Source organism: Nannobrachium achirus (assembly GCF_963921795.1).
Source record: "Nannobrachium achirus genome assembly, chromosome: 21".
Taxonomy (NCBI): Eukaryota; Metazoa; Chordata; class Actinopteri; order Myctophiformes; family Myctophidae; genus Nannobrachium; species Nannobrachium achirus.
The window spans coordinates 37870897-37888485 of NC_137828.1; the positions used below are offsets into that span (position 1 = coordinate 37870897).

Genomic DNA, 17589 nt, shown 5'->3' on the forward strand with positions numbered 1-17589 from the left:
GCTGCAAATCCAAGCAGCTCCTACCCTTGTTGACAAAAGCCAGCCTGCCAAAGCTACGGCTAAAACAGTCTTTGTAAAAAACAGCCCTCCCCCATGGGGGTTGATGGGTGGCAGGGGGGGTAGTGAAAGAGCGAGGGAGAGAGAAGAAAGCTCTCTGCAGACAGCAAACAGAACATAGAAAGGGAAGACTGTCGTGTATCCGCTCCAGCAGACAGGAGGAATAAAAGCTGCGATGACCTGCACTCTAGACACGTCTCTCTGTCTCTTCTCCCTTTTGTTGTCAGGTTGAGGTCTGAGCGGACACAACAAAAAAAAAATGGCAGATGGAATAGAGAGAGATGGGGTGATGGGAAAGTGGAGGATGGGGATGGATGGAAAAAGGGAACGGATGGATGCCCCACGGCTACTTTCAGACACTGTCGGCCGCTCGTGCCTTCATGTCCGTCCGAGTCCCTGGCTCTTAAAGACGTTGCTCACTCGCCACTCTGTCAGCCCCTGTCATACTCCTCCCGCAATTACCGGAAGATTCGCCAACTACACGGCCTCTTTTTCTCCCACCTTTTTTGGACGACTGCAATATTTAATGCTTTATTGCTGACAAGCCAACAAATAGGGAGCGCTGGGGCGAGGCGAGCTAACCGTTTGCGTACAAGTGGGTGCCCTACAGGTTTCGATTCAAACAATGCCTATTGCAGAGGTTGATAAATACTCCCAACTTGTCCCACCAATCATTTCCCTTTAGCGCTCTTTAAACGGTTACTCTGCAGAAGTCATTAACATCCGCAATGAGGCGTTGAGGGTGTGGGGAGGGGATAAATTGGAAAGTCGAGCCTGATATTACATCCAGTGCACTTTGTCTTCGGTGTGGACCTGGAGTGGGCATGCACGTTTCCTCATGTGTGTGAGTGCACGCACGCGCGAGCAAGGATGGCACAGGTAGTGAATTTTACCCATCATCGTCCAACGCAGCTAATGACATTCAGAAAAGCTGATGATGCAAAATTGCCAATGACACGATCCAGCAACTTTAACTGCTGCAAAGGTCTTACGGTTGCTCTGGCTATCATTAATATGAGACAATTTCGCCTACTTTGCAAAATCCATGACCTGTTGCCAGACACGTTGCTTAGGCCCCTGCATTTCGATTTGGGCCCAATAACAATGTCTTGAAACCTGCATCTTTTCATCACCTGGTGAAATCTTGGCCCCCAAATTCAAACCAATCTCATCTCAAAGATTGCAGCAGGGCCATTACAGCGTTGTGCCTCTGCCCACCTCCCCCCCCCCCCCCCTCCCCCGGTAATACTGCCGACATGCTGGCGTCCTCCTGGGGGAAGGTGGATTGGAGAGGACTGAAATGAAACAGGGCCACAGACAAATGGCCAGCCTCCAGAGGAGAGGATGAAACGAATGGAGCGCGAGGCACAGGAACACACACCTGCGACCCGGCATCTGCTGACAAAGGCATGCCCTTCTACTGGGTCACTCGAGGGAGGGCGTGGGCATGTTTGTTGGGGGGCCTGCAAGTGCCTTTTGTGTGCAGGGTGCCGAGTGTGCCGTGCATGTGTGGCAGGGCGGGTTATGGTTGGCTCGGTGTGTACATGTGTGTTTGTGTGGGAGTGTGTGAGACAGCATGTACACATGCATGTGAACGAAATGCAACGTGACCTGGGATGCCCGATAACAACTTCTAGTCACAGGCCGGGTAGACACGAGTGTCTCCCGAGACACGGCATGGCTTGTCTGCAAAGAACAGTGGTCCATCTCTCTCTTCTCTCTTAACGCTTATCTCTCTTCGTTTCTCTCTTTCAATGTCTGTCTGTTTCTCTACGTGCCTGTCTGTGTGTGTGTGTGTGTGTGTGTGTGTGTGTGTGTGTGTGTGTGTGTGTGTGTGTGTGCGTGTGCGTGTGCGCGCATGTGTGTGTGTTTCTCTCGCTCTCATGAGACTACACCAGTGTTTATAGCAGCAAACTTTAAAGGAAACATTTGCCTTCGGTCCCACAACCACAACAGCTTCTCGCTCATTACAGACAAAGAAAATTAGCAGCTCGGCCACAAGCGTTTCATGTGTTCAGCTAGTGCCCCCCCAAGGGCGTGGTAAAAATTCTCTGCATTTTCCATCCGCTCCTGCACACCCCCTCTCTCTGCATCCCAGCAAACAGGTCCAGACAGGACCAGTGGAAAGAGGGAAGATTCAGTGGATCACAGGGCTCAAGTCAAGGAAATGTGGCAGACAGAGGTGCACACACACACACACACAATCAGACAGACACCCAACAAACAACCACCATCTCCTTCAACCCCATCACACCAAAACGGACATTACAAAGCTTGTTTATCAAAGTGTGGGGCTTAGCGTTGAGGGAGGCAGACCGTTATCGGCTAGGCAGCCCAACCACGGCCGTCTGGCTGGCTGGAATCGCTTGGCAGTCTTCTATGCTGCCGCTTTGCTGTTGACCTTGTGGAATTGGAGGGTGCGTCGTCGACCCCCCGTCTGGCATTTTGCTGGCCATTAAAGTTTAAAAACCCAGACAGTTCACAGCGAGATCTGTGAGAGAGCACCTCATCCTGGAACACATGGTGCTCACTGCTCAGTCGTCGCCGTCCTCCTCCTCCTCTCCCGTTTCGCCTTCAAATCTCTTCTTTGCTCCCCTCTCTTTCTCTGCCTCTCTCTTTCTCTCCCCACCCCCAAAACCCACAAGACAGGGGCACGGGGTTCTCTGTTCCAGACACAGGAGCCAGGAAATGCCTAGTCAGAGCACCCAGCTCTGAGTGTTTGTTAGTGTGTGTGTGTGTGTGTGTGTGTGTGTGTGTGTGTGAGAGAGAGAGACGTGTGTGTGTGTGTGTGTGTGTGAAACAGATTGGATGCTAGCGAGAGACAGTCTGTGAAGTCAACAGTGTGTGTGTGTGTGTGTGTGTGTGTGTGTGTGTGTGTGTGTGTGTGTGTGTGTGTGTGTGAAATACACAGAAGCGGCTGCCTCGTTTCTGCAACAGACATGTGGTTCAAATAGGGCCGAGTCACAGGGTGCACAGCTGACGGCAGACATAGGGGGCTTATAACTCTGTGTTGAAGACAGATAGAGATTGGCATTAGAGTGTGTGTGTGTGTGTGTGTGGTGGTGGGTTGGGGGGGGGGGGGGGGGGGGGGGGTAGAGAAGAGATAAAGACACAAAAAAAGGTTGGTAAGAATGAATTAGACTGATAAATCAAGTTGGAGCTGAGAGAATGAACAAAACAATCTATCAGGACAATGAACCGGAAACAAGACGAGGCAGTGCATGTATGATTCAGTAGCCAATGCCAACCAGTGACGGAAATGGGTTAGTTAGGTCATGAGTGGGAAACTATAATGCAGAGAGAGAGAGAGAGAGGGACAGAGAGAGAGACAGAGAGAGAGAGACAGAGAGAGAGAGAGAGAGAATGGGAGCAGGATGAGAAATGAGTGCGGAGGACAGTGCAGCTTGGGGTTGCTTTGCTCCCCTTTCGCGAGCTGATAGCTGAACCCCCTTGCTGACCTGGATCTAAGCCGCGGCACACAGGGCCTCACATAATTCCCTCTGGATGCTGGAGGAGCAGGAGCGTATTAAGTCATGGGCAAGTCGTGTCGACTCAAGTCTAGGTGGTAAGGTAGCCCACCTGGGCAGGAGGACAAGGCTGGGCACAACATGGCTCTTGGACGCGACTAGTTGTGGGTTTTAAGGGCCACACAAGGAAAAAGTACTTACATTCTTTACTTAAGTAAAAGTATCATTACTAAATACAGAAATACTCTGTTACAAGTACAAGTCTGGAATTCAAAATGTACTTGAGTAAAAGGATGAAAGTGTTGGCATCAAAATGTACTTAAAGTAGCAAAAGTAAAAGTACAAAAATGTTTGAAAATAGCCGATCTACAAGCTCACAACGCGTCGCATCGCGACACGTTGTGAGCTTGTAGATCGGCTATTTTCAAACAGCCTTGGTATAAAATAGTGGTTTATGTATGTTTTATAATATAATGTATATCTGAAAAGTAACTAGTAACTAAAGTTTTCAAATAAATGTAGTGAAGTAAAAGTACAATATTTGGATCTGAGATGTGGTGGAGTACTAGTAAAAGTATTGGAAATGTGGGCAAAGACATGTAAACGATCTTCTTCGAGAGGGGGTTCATTCAACTCATCGTTCATTCAACTCAATAATTTCACAAGAGCCAAGTGCTGAGCTGTGGTGTGGAAGCCTTGAATGTGCTACAGTCCATCTGTAATACACCCCCGAATTTACTCTGACAGGAGCCATGTGTGCAGCACTGCTATAATGCAGTAGTAAATTATAGTACTGCAGGCTGGCCGATAAGAGCCACGGTCTTACTCTAACATTAGACGTCAGAGTCTCTAGAGGAAGAGAGCGTAGTAAAGAGCCACTTGTTACCGGCCCATATTGGCTGCAGCTATCTAAAATAGGGCCGGGGGAGAGTTATGAATGGGGCTGCCCTCTCCCGTTCTCTGGGAAGCCGAGCGTGAGGGGCGGGAGGGGGGGGGGGTTATAACATTAGGAACCTCAGAGATGTACAGAATTAAGCTTAGCACTGCCACAGGCATTTACCTAAGCAAACACAGCTGCCATGTGTGTGTGTGTAGAACGAAAGAGAGAGAAGGGATTATGGTAACACGAGCAGTCTGGCTCTTTCAAATTGGGGTGGGGGGGTGGGGGCACTCCACAAGGCTTTGGAGTGCACACACACACACACACACACACACACACACACACACACACACACACACACACACACACACACACACACACACACACACACACACACACACACACACACAGAGTAGGGATGGGACGATACGGAAATTTCATATCACGATTATTGTGACAAAAGAAATCGCGATTTACGATATTTTCGCGATACAGAAAAGGGGAAGATTTATTGCCAGTGACTTCAAAATACTGGAAACAGAGGCCTTCCTAGAAAGAGTGGACAGCAGCAATGCCGGCCACATTACTCAATTGTGAGCATTGTGAGCTTGTAGATCGGCTATTTTTTGGCAAAGACATTTGATAGAGTGAAAAAAAGACAAGTATGAATATTATAAGTACCCTTTACCAATTATAGAGGGTTTAAGTGGTACCGGATATGCAGCTCAGCAAATAAAAGGCGAATTGATCCCAGTGCATGACGGAGGACGATATCACAATATATTAAATCTCCACGATACGATTATTGTGAGTGTTTTTTATGGCGATAAACGATAATATCGCTTATCGTCCCATCCCTAACATAGAGTTCTCTAGCTCCAACCCCCCCCCCCTCCCCCTCCTCCTCCTACTCCTCTTTCCAGCAGGGCCTCCTTCCAGGGAGCACAGCCAGCAGAGAGGAGTCAGGCTCAGATAACTCCTTGTCTTATCCTAACAGGATTCATTCCGTACACAAAGGACCTTCCAAAGAGAAGGAAAAAAGGGGGCTTGGGAGCCCTTGAAGCCGGGTTAAGCACCATATACAAGGCCCCCCCTCTCATGTGGTAAGAGCATCTCAATCCCTCTAGACCCTGAAACAAAATGGCAATCACAGACCGGCAACAAACATACAATTCGCCAGTGGACCTCGAGCCATTGAGCAGACCAGTGATACTCAAACTCCGGCCCGCGATTCCCACCAGCAAACTGAGTAGATTGGACCTTCCGTTTCAGAGATAAAGGCCAAAACATCTTGAAAGCGGCCGTTGAAATCGCTGATTTTTGCTGTTTTCTTTACCAGTGGCTCTGCCCAACTAATTAGTATACCCAAAACGACATTGTAGGCCTAATGCAAATCAAATGAAAGAGAGATGTAGCCTACTGTAGCTCTACAACTGCATCATTGGCCATTTGGTAGATAAAAAGTCTGGGATATCTATTTTAAGTACTTTGCTTGATTTTATTTTGTTTTCCTTAGCCATAACTATTTATTTTCAGTTCACAAGTTTATTTTCTGTAAAAAGCCATTTGTATTGAATGTGGGCCAAGCCATAAATAATTGAAAGAGAGATGCGCTCAGCTATCTTTATCCCACTTGATAGCAGGCAGACAGATATCAACCCAGACAAATAGCAGACAAATGCACATTTGTGTGGAATATGCTAATTGCACAGTAGCAAATTGCTTTGATTACTAATTGTGTCATTGACAGAATGTAAATGGCATTCCAAGCCATAACATAATGCACATTGCACTTGTCTTACGTTATGTGGAAATAAAGCAAATAAAAGAGAGAAGTTATCAAGTAATAACATTTCATCAACTGGCCCGTGGCCCCTTGACATTTTTGTAATATGGACCACAGGCTCAGACGTTTGAGTAGACCATGGGAGACAGGGGGGAGGTCGGGCCAAAGCCTGGGTGCTGTGGTCTGTGATTAAATAAAAAATAAACAAATAAAAGGAGACTTTGGTGATCTCTCAAGAGACATGACCCACAGACTAGGCAGGCATTGAGATTTATTGTACCTTTAGTTTATGCTCTGTTACTTTGCTAAAGTGGATGAGCGTCCTATTAGATTAGGCTGGGCCTCATTAAATCAAGCATGGTAAGGAGGCGCACACGCACACACACACACACACACACACACACCCTTTCAAAAATGCAAAACAAGTATCTAGTGTTTGCTCAAAGCTCTGCTAATGTTTGCTTTCACATTTGCGTTAAAATGCCCGCCGCAGAGAATTCTTGGAAGGGAGGAGGCGGTTTGTGTTCAGATTATCTGCTTGTTCACTCAGTGTCCCGTCCGTTTCAGCAGTGTGTGTCTCGGAGAACAGGCTGCATTGTGTGTGACGGGACTGCTGCAAAATCAGTCTTGGGTGTCAGGTAAGGCCAGGGTGCGCGGATGGAGCAAGGGACGGGGAGGCGAGGCAGAGCGAGGCGAGGAGCGGTCATCGGGAAGAGAGAGTGTAATAGGATGAGAGAAAAGGGGGCGTCTGGAGAGCACAGATTTGAGTCTGGAGGAGATGAGAGTACCCTTGACTGAGTTAACCCCACGGGCCTGTCACATCCTATTCTCAGCTTGGCTGAGCAGACGGTGTGAGGACCACAAAGGGTTTTGCGAGTGCAGTCACATGCTGTCGGCTGACTCGCGCAGACTTAATGATTTGGAAGCAACCACCGGGTTCTAAATCACACCTAATTTAATGTCGGAACGGCTCATATTCCGAGGCACAGGTCGCATATCCGACGTGACCGTCAACCATCAATGAATCGGTAGAAGCAGATAGTAGTGAGAGCCATTTCAAAATATATATATTTTTTTCCCGTCTTTTTTTTTGGGGGGGGGGGGGGGGGGCTTTTATGCCTTTAGGGAAGGGGAGTGACTCGTAGTAGCAAAGGCAGACGGGATCGGGACACAAACCCGCGACGCGCCGTCAGGCTACATTGTAGCCTAGGTGCCCGGACTGCTACGCCAGCGTCTGGGCAGAGAGCCATTTCAAGTTAGGTTTAACCATAATGGAAGTGGGAGAAACATTACTATGCTTATTCTTTTAATGAGATCCAAGTTGTTGACCTCTAAAGAGGGCATCTTAATTTAACTTGATGTTACTCTAACAGACCTTCTAGTATTTGAGAGACCTTAGGAAAAGTAAGAGAAGCCAAAAAGTACATTTTTGGTGCTGGTCAGTGTTTCCATGAAATGTCCAAATAAAACAAACCAGTAAAACGTAAGACATGGCAGAAAGGGGACAGAGTTGCATAAGGGGCCCGGTGCTTTACACACTGTATAACAAGGATTTTCTTGTTTGGCTGCCTGCGTTTTGTCTTTCCGAAAATATTTATTCCCCAAAGCCAAATGGTCTTCCACGTGACAGTGAGGCAGGGGAAAGCGAGGGTGCTTGTATTCCACAGAGCACACAGAGGAGAGCAATGTGGGCCAACCCCCCGAAACAACACGGCAGATTGTTTCCCACTAACAAAGAGGCTCTGGTTTCTCATACAGAAAAGGGGACGATTTATTGCCAGTGGCTTCAAAATACTGGAAACAGAGGCCTTCCTAGAAAGAGTGGACAGCAGCAATGCCGGCCACATTACTCAATTGAATCAGGCTAGGGGAGGAAGAAGCCGATGAAAACCCCTAAACTCTGTGCATGCAGCACTACCAGCTAATGACAGGAGAAAAACAGCTGGATTAGAGAGGATATTCTGACCTTGGCACTTTGCTAAAGTGTTGTGAAACTGGATTCAGGCATAGGGAACTACAGCCTGTGTATAAGCACCACGTTAACCGGGGATGGGGGAAATAGAGCCGTAAACAATTCCTAAATAGGGAAAAATCACTAAAGCGCTACAGCCGAGTTTCCTCTGATGAGGACTAGTTAGACTCTAAGACAATCCCTGTAGAATGCAGCTAGTTTCAAGTGAGTGAGTTGGAGTGAGACCAGGGCTGTGGCAGACTACATCCTCTGTACAATCTCTATAGACACTAGATACTTATATTCTTTATGGTCTACTGCTGCCCAACCTTCTGTATAGAGTCTCTAGGTCTCACAGCAAATGTCTTCCTTATCTTTGGAGCCCAGCGATTCTGAGGAACAGCAGAGGTGCTCAAAGACCCACAACGATTCCTTCAACTCCCTGGTACATTTCATTGTAAACTCATTATTTGTCCACACCCTGAGCTGGCAAGAATTTGGACTCTGGGGTTTCTGCTACTTATGCTTGCAGTTCACAAGTTCAAAACGAAATCAATTATTCATCAATCCCTGTAATGTCTATTGGCAACATGGGAAAGAGGGGCAAAGAAAGAAAGAGGGAGCGATAAAGAGTGTGTGTGTGTGTGTGTGTGTGTGTGTGTGTGTGTGTGTGTGTGTGTGTGTGTGTGTGTGTGTGTGTGTGTGTGTGTGTGTGTGTGTGCCCGCGCGCACATATGTATGAATGTATGAATCAATGTCTTATTGTGTAAGTGTTGCGATGCGAGGTAATGCAATGTGAAGTGCGAAGTTGTGTGCAAGATATGGGACAAGGGATGATTCACTAAGCCTTTGAACTGAGGCATATTGCCATTAAAAACCCTGTGGAATTAACCGGACAGAATTTGTGGAGCGTACACAAGTGGGACAGGCAAAGGAGAACGGGGCGTGGAGCTGAGAGAGAGAAAAAAGAGAGGGAGGGAGAGAGAAAGTGACCGCACAAGGCTAATCAGATTTTATAGATTGACTGGTCTGAAAGGGCTGATCTCAACATTTGGTTCGGCCCAAATGCCCGGAGGCGTGTGAGCACTTTCGCGTGCACATATATAGGATGTCTACACAGGCCATGATTTCTGTTGTTTTGACCTCCGCCACAAGTCAATGCCAGATGAAATTGCAATTGATTGGCTGCTCGCAAATCAGCGAGGGGAAATAAAAAGGATGTGGATCATGCTTATATGATATAAATTCGTGGTGTTGACATGGAGTGGTGACAGGATGTGGATGGATGGTAATAAACAGGTTTTGACACTAATGGCACTTTTTTGAATACAAAGGTTAACCCAGAACACTCCACAACCTGAAAGATTCCACAACGAGCAGCACTACGCACACAAACACTACAGCTTTGTAATCTCTGAGAATATTCACGTTTTTTGACTTGGACCTTATAACCACATAGACCCTCTATGCTTAGTAAAACAGACCTGATTTGCACTTTCCTTGTGTTCTTTTTCCATCTACCCCATCCTCTCTTCACCAAAAATAACCGATCTACAAGCTCACAACGCGTCATCGGCTCTTTTTGGTGAACCTTCCCCCCAGAATTGGGATGCTGGGGTTCAAGTGGTTAATCTAGAAAATTCCAATTTGTATCTCTGAATATTGTCCCCCGGCTCCTTAATTATTCATATTTTAACCTACAATGGCCCTAATATGTCGCAATACAAAAAGAAAATGCACTAGGCTACATACAGCAAAATAATAAATGTGCTTGTAGTGTTATGGCAAAATTAAAGGGATAAAGGATGTAGGATAGGCCTATTTGAGAAGTTGACAAAGCTGGTATATTTATGAAACAATAACTGCTAAAAGATTACAGCAATCAAAGAAAGAATGTTTGTTTTATGTTTTTGATAGTTAATACAAGTCAATATAATGTGAAATTAAATCTAGGTACTGTCTGATCTGTAAGGTCAGGTAAATGTCCCTTAAGTTAATGCTCAGCCCAGGCACCCCAAGCAGTAAACCTTGGGAACACTAGAACATTGAAAGAAGGATGCTTCCTCAGTCTCTAAAATCATAAAAATCACACCCGTGTGAACTGAGCGGTGGTTTACCCCCCCCCCCCCCCCCCCCCCTTCCCCCCTGTGTGTGTGTGCGCGCGTGTGTGTGTGTGTGTGTGTGTGTGTGCCTGGTCTGGCCTGGCCTGAACAACAGCGCCCCTCCCTTAACATGTGTGGTCATAAAAGGTACTGCAGGCCTGCAGGCTACATACAGACACACACGCGCACACACACACACACACACACACACACACACGCACGCATACACACACGGCCACGTATAGGAGACGGTGTAACCACCGCTCAAAAAAAGAGACAAGAGAGATCTCTGTGATCCGCTCTTCATGACATTTGCAAATTGAAAAATGATTTTGTTCTGTGATGTCAAGATAAAGAATCAAAATGATGAAAAGTGTGAACGCCAAAACTTCAGTGAGACCGAGTGATGCTTGAAGAGATCAACAATATCAAAATGGGTATTAGCAATGATGACAAGCACATTAAGAGATTTGCTAGAAAAAGGACGAATTAAGCAGAGTCCTCAATCTAAAATGCCATCCCCTAAAAAAGATGGTTGTGGATGATTGTGTAAAATAACAAACAGTGGACCATTTACAGATGCTCCAGTGAATAATTCAATACTACCGTACATACACTGTTAAATATGCAGTACTGTCGCTAGCCAAAATCTCTCATCTTATGGCATGTCCCTGCACTTAAACCTTTCTCTGTGCTGAGCAGGGCAACACTTGGACTGTAGATAAAGGGAGATGAAGCTTAGACTTTAGGAAGGGTCTGAGGCTTGCCTCAGATCTATGGTAGAGGAAGGAAAGGGAGGATTCCCACCCTGTAATTTACTAAGGTCTTGGCTGGCCAACTCCCTGGGCTGGTACACCACTACTTCCCATTCCCCCGGAGGCGCTTTCTCAAGCGAAGGCAAGCCACGCACCAAGCCTTATCACCGACTATTTAACATCTGGGGGCCACAGATCACCTGCTGATACATAACCCCCTGTCAAGATGAAGCGTTTTACATTCTAGAGTTGTTTCACTAGGGAACTAGCTAAGAAGAATAGAAATAAATACACTGTCATCTTCCACTGGTGTCAACTGCATACTATAATGCAGTGGTTCTCAACCTTTTCAGGCCCGACCCCCAAAATAATCATATTCTAACTGGGGACCCCCCCACCCTGAAGAGCACTAAGAGTTGAGGCATTACATTTTGCATTTTGTAACACAGTTCTATTTTGAAAATAGCAGATCTACATGCTCACAACGCCTCGCAATGAGAGGCGTTGTGAGCATGTAGATCGGCCATTTTCACGATTTCTGCATCTAATATTTGACAATTTGGCCAATGTTTAATTTGTCATTTTAGAGGTATTAAAAGGTCCTTAAACTGTCACTTTAGAAATGTGCAGATACCCTCTAGTCTATACACATAAACCTTGTTGGTTTGTTCACTGTCGAGTGAGAAAACAATGTTGCACATTAAGTTAGTGATCTGGGGACCCCCAAAATAATTTCCCGACCCACAGGTTGAGAACCACTGCTATAATGAACAGTGATTGGCTGTTTAGTGATTTTTACAGGAAAGGGACACATTTTACGCTTACATACCTGTAGTACAAGTGGCTCTGGATTGAAGGCCAAGGTCATTAGCAGCTGCATCCTTTCTGTATCCTTCAGGTTCTTCAGCAGGAAGCTGCCCGAATCTTTGGTCTCCGCGTACCTGCGGACCACACGGTCCAGCAGCCTCTGGGAGGGGCAGTGCACCAGGTCCGACCATCCTTCCACCACGTCTGGCGTGAGCAGACGGACATCCCCGTTGAGCCGGGCAAATTCGGTCTTGTACATGGCCTGGATGAGGTCACAGCGCGGCCTGCCCGTGGCCCTCTTGCAGATTTTCTGGTCGATATCGGCCAGCTCCTGGTTGGAGCCCAGACGCTTGAGCACCACACGGCGCGTGCCCTCCCGGGGCTCGCCGTACTGGGCAAAGTACACGTTTTTGACATTGAAGACGTCCAAGAAGCGCAGCCGGCCCCAGGTCTCGAAGGACACCTGGCCGTTCATGAACTTGCGGCACCAGCTGGTGCCGAAGCACGCGGGACACTTGTTGAGGTTGATGAAGCGTCTGTCCGTGAGCTCGTTCTTCTGGAAGGACGCAAACAGGTTGTGAGTGTTCATCAGCAGGATGACGAACAGGCCCACCACGAACAGGAGCTTCAGACAGCGGTACAGGCGGCCAAGCTTGAGCGGCAGGAAACGCAGCATGTTGGGGCAGGCGGGGAGGGGGATCTTGGGGGACAAGGGGGAGAGGAGGCACACCGAGATGATCTGTGGGGGCTCGGCCTTAATGCCTCTCCGTCATGATCCGATGGAGTAACGCCATCTACTGCGCCAGGCAGGGGTGATGTTGGCACAGATGCCCTGTGCCAAGCCCTGGCAGTGGGCAATGAGTCATGTTCTCCCTTCTGTGCGTGTGCGTGCACTCTCCAACCAACAGGCCTGAAATCAAGTAGAGAGCAAGAAAGAAAAGGGAACACATGAGAACAGGGCAAATGAGGATACATTTCACAACAGCTGAGACGTTGAATCTTGAATGAGACCGTTTTGGTCATGGGTAACCGGCAAAAAAAGACCAGCACTTTTAATTTTCCCAGCACTGGGCCTGTAACTTGAAACTCCCCAGCACCAACATCCATACCTCCCATAAAACAAAGAAGCACTTTCTGTGGCGTATGAAATTGTTTCACAAATTGGCATTGCTTGGGTCATTTGAGAGAATTCATTGCTTTCTGTGCAGAAATGAGATGGCTCTCAGCCAATGCAATAAACCTGCCTGTGCCAGTTCACAGTCTTTCTCTCTGGGAAATCACTTCTTACAGCCCCTGATAAAAACTAATAATAAATAAGGGAATGGAAAAAAGTGGGAAGAATAAAATGTCACTGATCAAATTAAGCGATGTATAACGTCCTCCTTCAGTATCAATAAAATGGCCTGGACTCTGGGGAGGATTCCAGGGGTTGGCCCTGCAGCTGTAGCAACATCCATCAGTGTGGGCCCCCACCAAACGCACAGCGGAATAACAATACACTCTGCATACTGGCAACGCGGAGCTGCACAATTTCAGTTGAACAAATCCTCCCGTCTAACGGAGGAATCTCTCTTCCTATTGTGAGACGAGTCATGCTGTGCATAGTTTAACCTTTGATCAGAGCTGCCCTGCTTGGTTTTAATCTAGCTTTGAACTTATCCCTTTGAAAATGGCTTGTGTCGTTAAAATAATCTCTGCTCATTTAAATGGAAAAAAAAGAAAAACACACACACACACACACACACACACACACACACACACACACACACACACACACACACACACACACACACACACACACACACACACACACACACACACACACACACACACACACACACACACACACACACCCCAGAGGCATGGTGTGAATGCATTTGTTAGGCAGGTTTATAATCATCCAGGCTTACTAGCAGAGACGAGAAAATCGTAAGAACCAAGCACAGTGGAAAGAAACCAAAGTCTTGGCTCACTATGCAAGGGCACCACTATGGCCTCAGAAAGCCTCAAAGCCTGTAACAGTACATCCATGATATAGCCATGTTATACTCATGATTAGCTATTTAGCTATGAGACTTCACAATTCTCTTTGAGAGAGAATAACACAATGGCTTCAACCATGCAAATTGCCCATAGTCAATTAGAGTGCATTAGGACATGCCTATTAGAATAGCTGACTTAGGAGGGCATGGCTAACGAGCAGGCACGCCAGTGTGATTAGTGTGCATGTCGATGGGTTCCTTGCGCTCCGCGTTCAGATCGAAGTGGATGAGATTTGAAAGGACACAGAGACAGCAGGCAGCCAAGAGAACATTGGCTGCCGGAGATGTGCGGCTGTTACAGCAGTCGGGATGAGAAGCTCAACACAGCACTGCCTTTAGACCTTTGTCTGATAATTCCACCAGGTCAGACTCAGGACAACATTAATAATGCAAAAACCTTGTATTGGTGGTGGTGCAAGTGCATCTACTGCTATACCATTTGTTCCTGAAGGGGGAAAAAAAGATTAAACCACCATTTTCTGTTATTCTTTGAGCAGACAAAAAGCAGAATGAATGTAGTATGCCCAGGATTTTCTTCTTTGTACTATAATTTAAGAGCACATAAAATACTGCCTTAAACTGATCCCTGCCTCCTTGAATCAAAGATGGGTCTAAATTATTAATTAATTTACTGTTTTCAGACGTTTCATTTTCCTTCTAAAACTACATTCTCCAGCTGGTTAGGAAACGTGACACATATCCTCAGGCTACGGGGCAACACGTCCCATCTCCCAGACCAATTCAGTCTGGGAGCACAGCAGAGACCGAATTGGTCAGTGCAGACACTAAACGTTAAGAATATACCACAACGGCATAATGAAATTGTGTTTTTCATCAGGTACCTGTCACATGTCCCAATTCACAGGACTTGTTTGCTCACCATTTCAAAATGTATCAGAGAAAATAATACCTGGGCACTCCAGGAGAGACTATAAAAATACTGGAGCACTCGACTGGTCTGCACGCTCTTTATTTTGTAGGGGTGACCGTCACCGACGAGCCCTTCTACCTCGAAATGTATTTGAATGTATTTCAAAATGTTTTAAATACAGCAAGCAGTCTAATGGGGCTTTTAAGCCGTGACATCATTTTGTAGTCAGACCTCCAAGCAGATTTATTGTCAATATCTGTCCCTCGATATTTCAACAGATCCGAGACAAAGATAACGACTAAAGTATAATTCTACCACTTTCCTTTCAACAACAAAGAGAAGAAAAATGTGTAAATAGTAAAAATAGTAAAAAGATTCGCTTTTTTGGGGGGGAAAAGTTCTCCTCTGCCTACAAAATGATGTCAGACTTAACAGCCCCATAGAGCCCTTACTTTAAAGCGGTGCTGTTAACACCGGTTCATTACGTCATCAGTGATTTTCTGACCAAAGCTTAGCAGTTAGCACATTTCAGATCACATTTCAAGTCAGATGAAAGTAAGCGTTTGACTTCCAGTCAGTGGACGTCAAAGCACGTTCGTCAAGTAAGACAATTACTTAGCGTTTAACTTTGAATTCAAAATAAGACCAACACTGACTTGCCATTTTTTGAGGAATGCTTAGTTTTAAAAAAAAAATACCGTATGTGAAGTGAACCCATAGTCAAATTATATATAGGCTAATTGTATCGCTGTTGAGATTCAGCATATCAAGACATTTTGTCCATATTGTGCAGCCCTAGTAGGCATGTTCATACAAATGCACTTGAGATTCTTTTGAATGTAAAGTGCGTTATAAATAAAATGCAATATTATTATTATTATTATTAAATGCACCAGAGTTTGAATCGGACTCCGGTCATGTCACACATCTCTCTGACCTTAGTTTCCATTCTCTTTAAACTATCTAATAAAGAGGTAAAAAAAAAGAAAAAAAGAAAAAGAAAAAAGACTAAAATGCATTTCAATGGTCCAACTAAATCAAAAGTTCAGGTGGGTTCATTTGGGCAAATTCCTACCTTAAAATAAAATATTTGAAATTTAAACCGATATGTAAATATTTTTGGGAGTGTAATTACACCCCCTGCCAAAACTCTGATAAGCAGGCCAACACTGCGATTTAATATTAGTATATGAATAATGCCTTAAATTCAATTATAAAAAAAAGGAAGAGAAAAATAGCACATTCATATTCAGCAGGTTAAGAAAGAGGGCATTTGTCTAGAAGTCGATAAAATAAATGGGGGAGCAGTGTTGGGATGCAAGACTGGAGAGAGGTAAAAAAGCAACATCGATAAGTCAAAAGGACGTCTGTTTTCTATTACAAGGAGTGAGAAGGAAGCTGATTGCTAGGGAGAACAATTGAACATCCCTGGCACGATATGATCTCTTTGAGGTACCATTTAGCATCTGACACTGGCAGCAGTACAAACCTGGCAGCAAAGACTTAAGAGTGGGAAAGCTGATCTGGGTTCTGGTTGGATGGAAGGGGTAAGAGTATGGGCCACAACCTGAGTCAGCCTGAGAAAATGCTTCAGAGCCACCTCTTGATCCCTTCGGGGCAGGCAGTTGAGAGCCGAGGGCAGGCTGGAACAAGCCCTGAACCAGACCCGGTACGCTGCAGTGTAATGAGATGCATTGGCTGGCCGTTAATGCTGGGATGATAGCGAACAGTTTCTCCAGCTCCTTGAGAGAAAGTGTTGGGCCTCAATTACCTACGGAGCACCACTTGTATTAAGTGGGTGACCTTACTAATTGCTGCAGTCACATAGGGGTAATCTATACAAGCCTCTTCCCCATCCATTAATGGGAGAGATTAAAATTGTAAAAGGATTACAAATGTTAACAATGAAGTGTTTGAAGTTCCTCTTCCAGCCAGGTTGCTCAAATTTAACAGTGACACTCACTGCTATGATGAGGCCTAATAATACTACATCTACAGGAGCCTCATTCAAAGAACTTTCAGATTCAATTTAATCTTAAATAACTACTTGGACAAAAAACAACGATCAAGCACAGAAAAAAATGGAAATGCTCAAATCATGTGAGACAGATATGTCCTGCTGGTTATGTCGTGTACTCTTAGGCATGGCAGCGCACATCGTACCACAGAGACCTATGCACTCCTTTGGTGACATTTGCGCTTGGTAATTTATTTTACAGGCGTGAGGAATTAAGCCAATATCCAAACCCAGTGTGTTCTCAATTAAAAACATGATGAGATATGCAATAGGTTAACCTGCTGAAGGTCTGTGGCTCTGTGCACCAAAACCTAACGTGTGGGGACTGGGGAGCCCTTTGTTCCTCAATAGCTTGCCCATTGTCTTCACGAATGTACCTGTCAACCCAACTCATTTCCTGCTATCCCCGTCGAAACCGGAGATTTCCCACTGTACCGCACTGCCATGCCCATAGATCCCGGAAATGTAATTACCTTTAATCATTATGAAACGATTAAAAGTATGATCGCAGATTATAGCCGATTCTGACTCTTTAGGCCCGCCTCCTAACTGTATTTCCTGTTTTGACCGGATCTAGGTTTCCATATCCGGTCTGAGGCCGCGTCATAGCTCCGATTCCATAGGTTTCCATTGTAAACAAAGGAAGGAGCTGCACACGTTTTTGTTTTTATTTGGAAGCCGTTTGATTCTTTTACCCGCCTGGCATATGATCTGCGCACATATCGTCTGCTATGTGCGCGACATGCCCTCGCAGGATATAACGCACAGCTCGGCGTTTTACATGAGTTTTTCTGTAAACAGCGGCAGATAAAAACGGATATTTCCTTTTCCAATGGGATTGTTTTTTTTTTCGA

General features: G+C 45.8%; 1 protein-coding gene across 1 annotated transcript in view; it reads right to left on the bottom strand.

Annotated features, from left to right (window-relative positions):
- dipk2ab (divergent protein kinase domain 2Ab) overlaps window positions 1-17589 on the bottom strand; it is a 56127-nt gene that overhangs the window by 25187 nt on the left and 13351 nt on the right. Inside the window, exon 2 of the mRNA XM_080752307.1 lies at window positions 11828-12715. Within this exon, the coding sequence (XP_080608433.1) occupies window positions 11828-12481 (654 nt within the window). The 5' untranslated portion in view covers window positions 12482-12715. The remainder of the gene's footprint in view (window positions 1-11827; window positions 12716-17589) is intronic.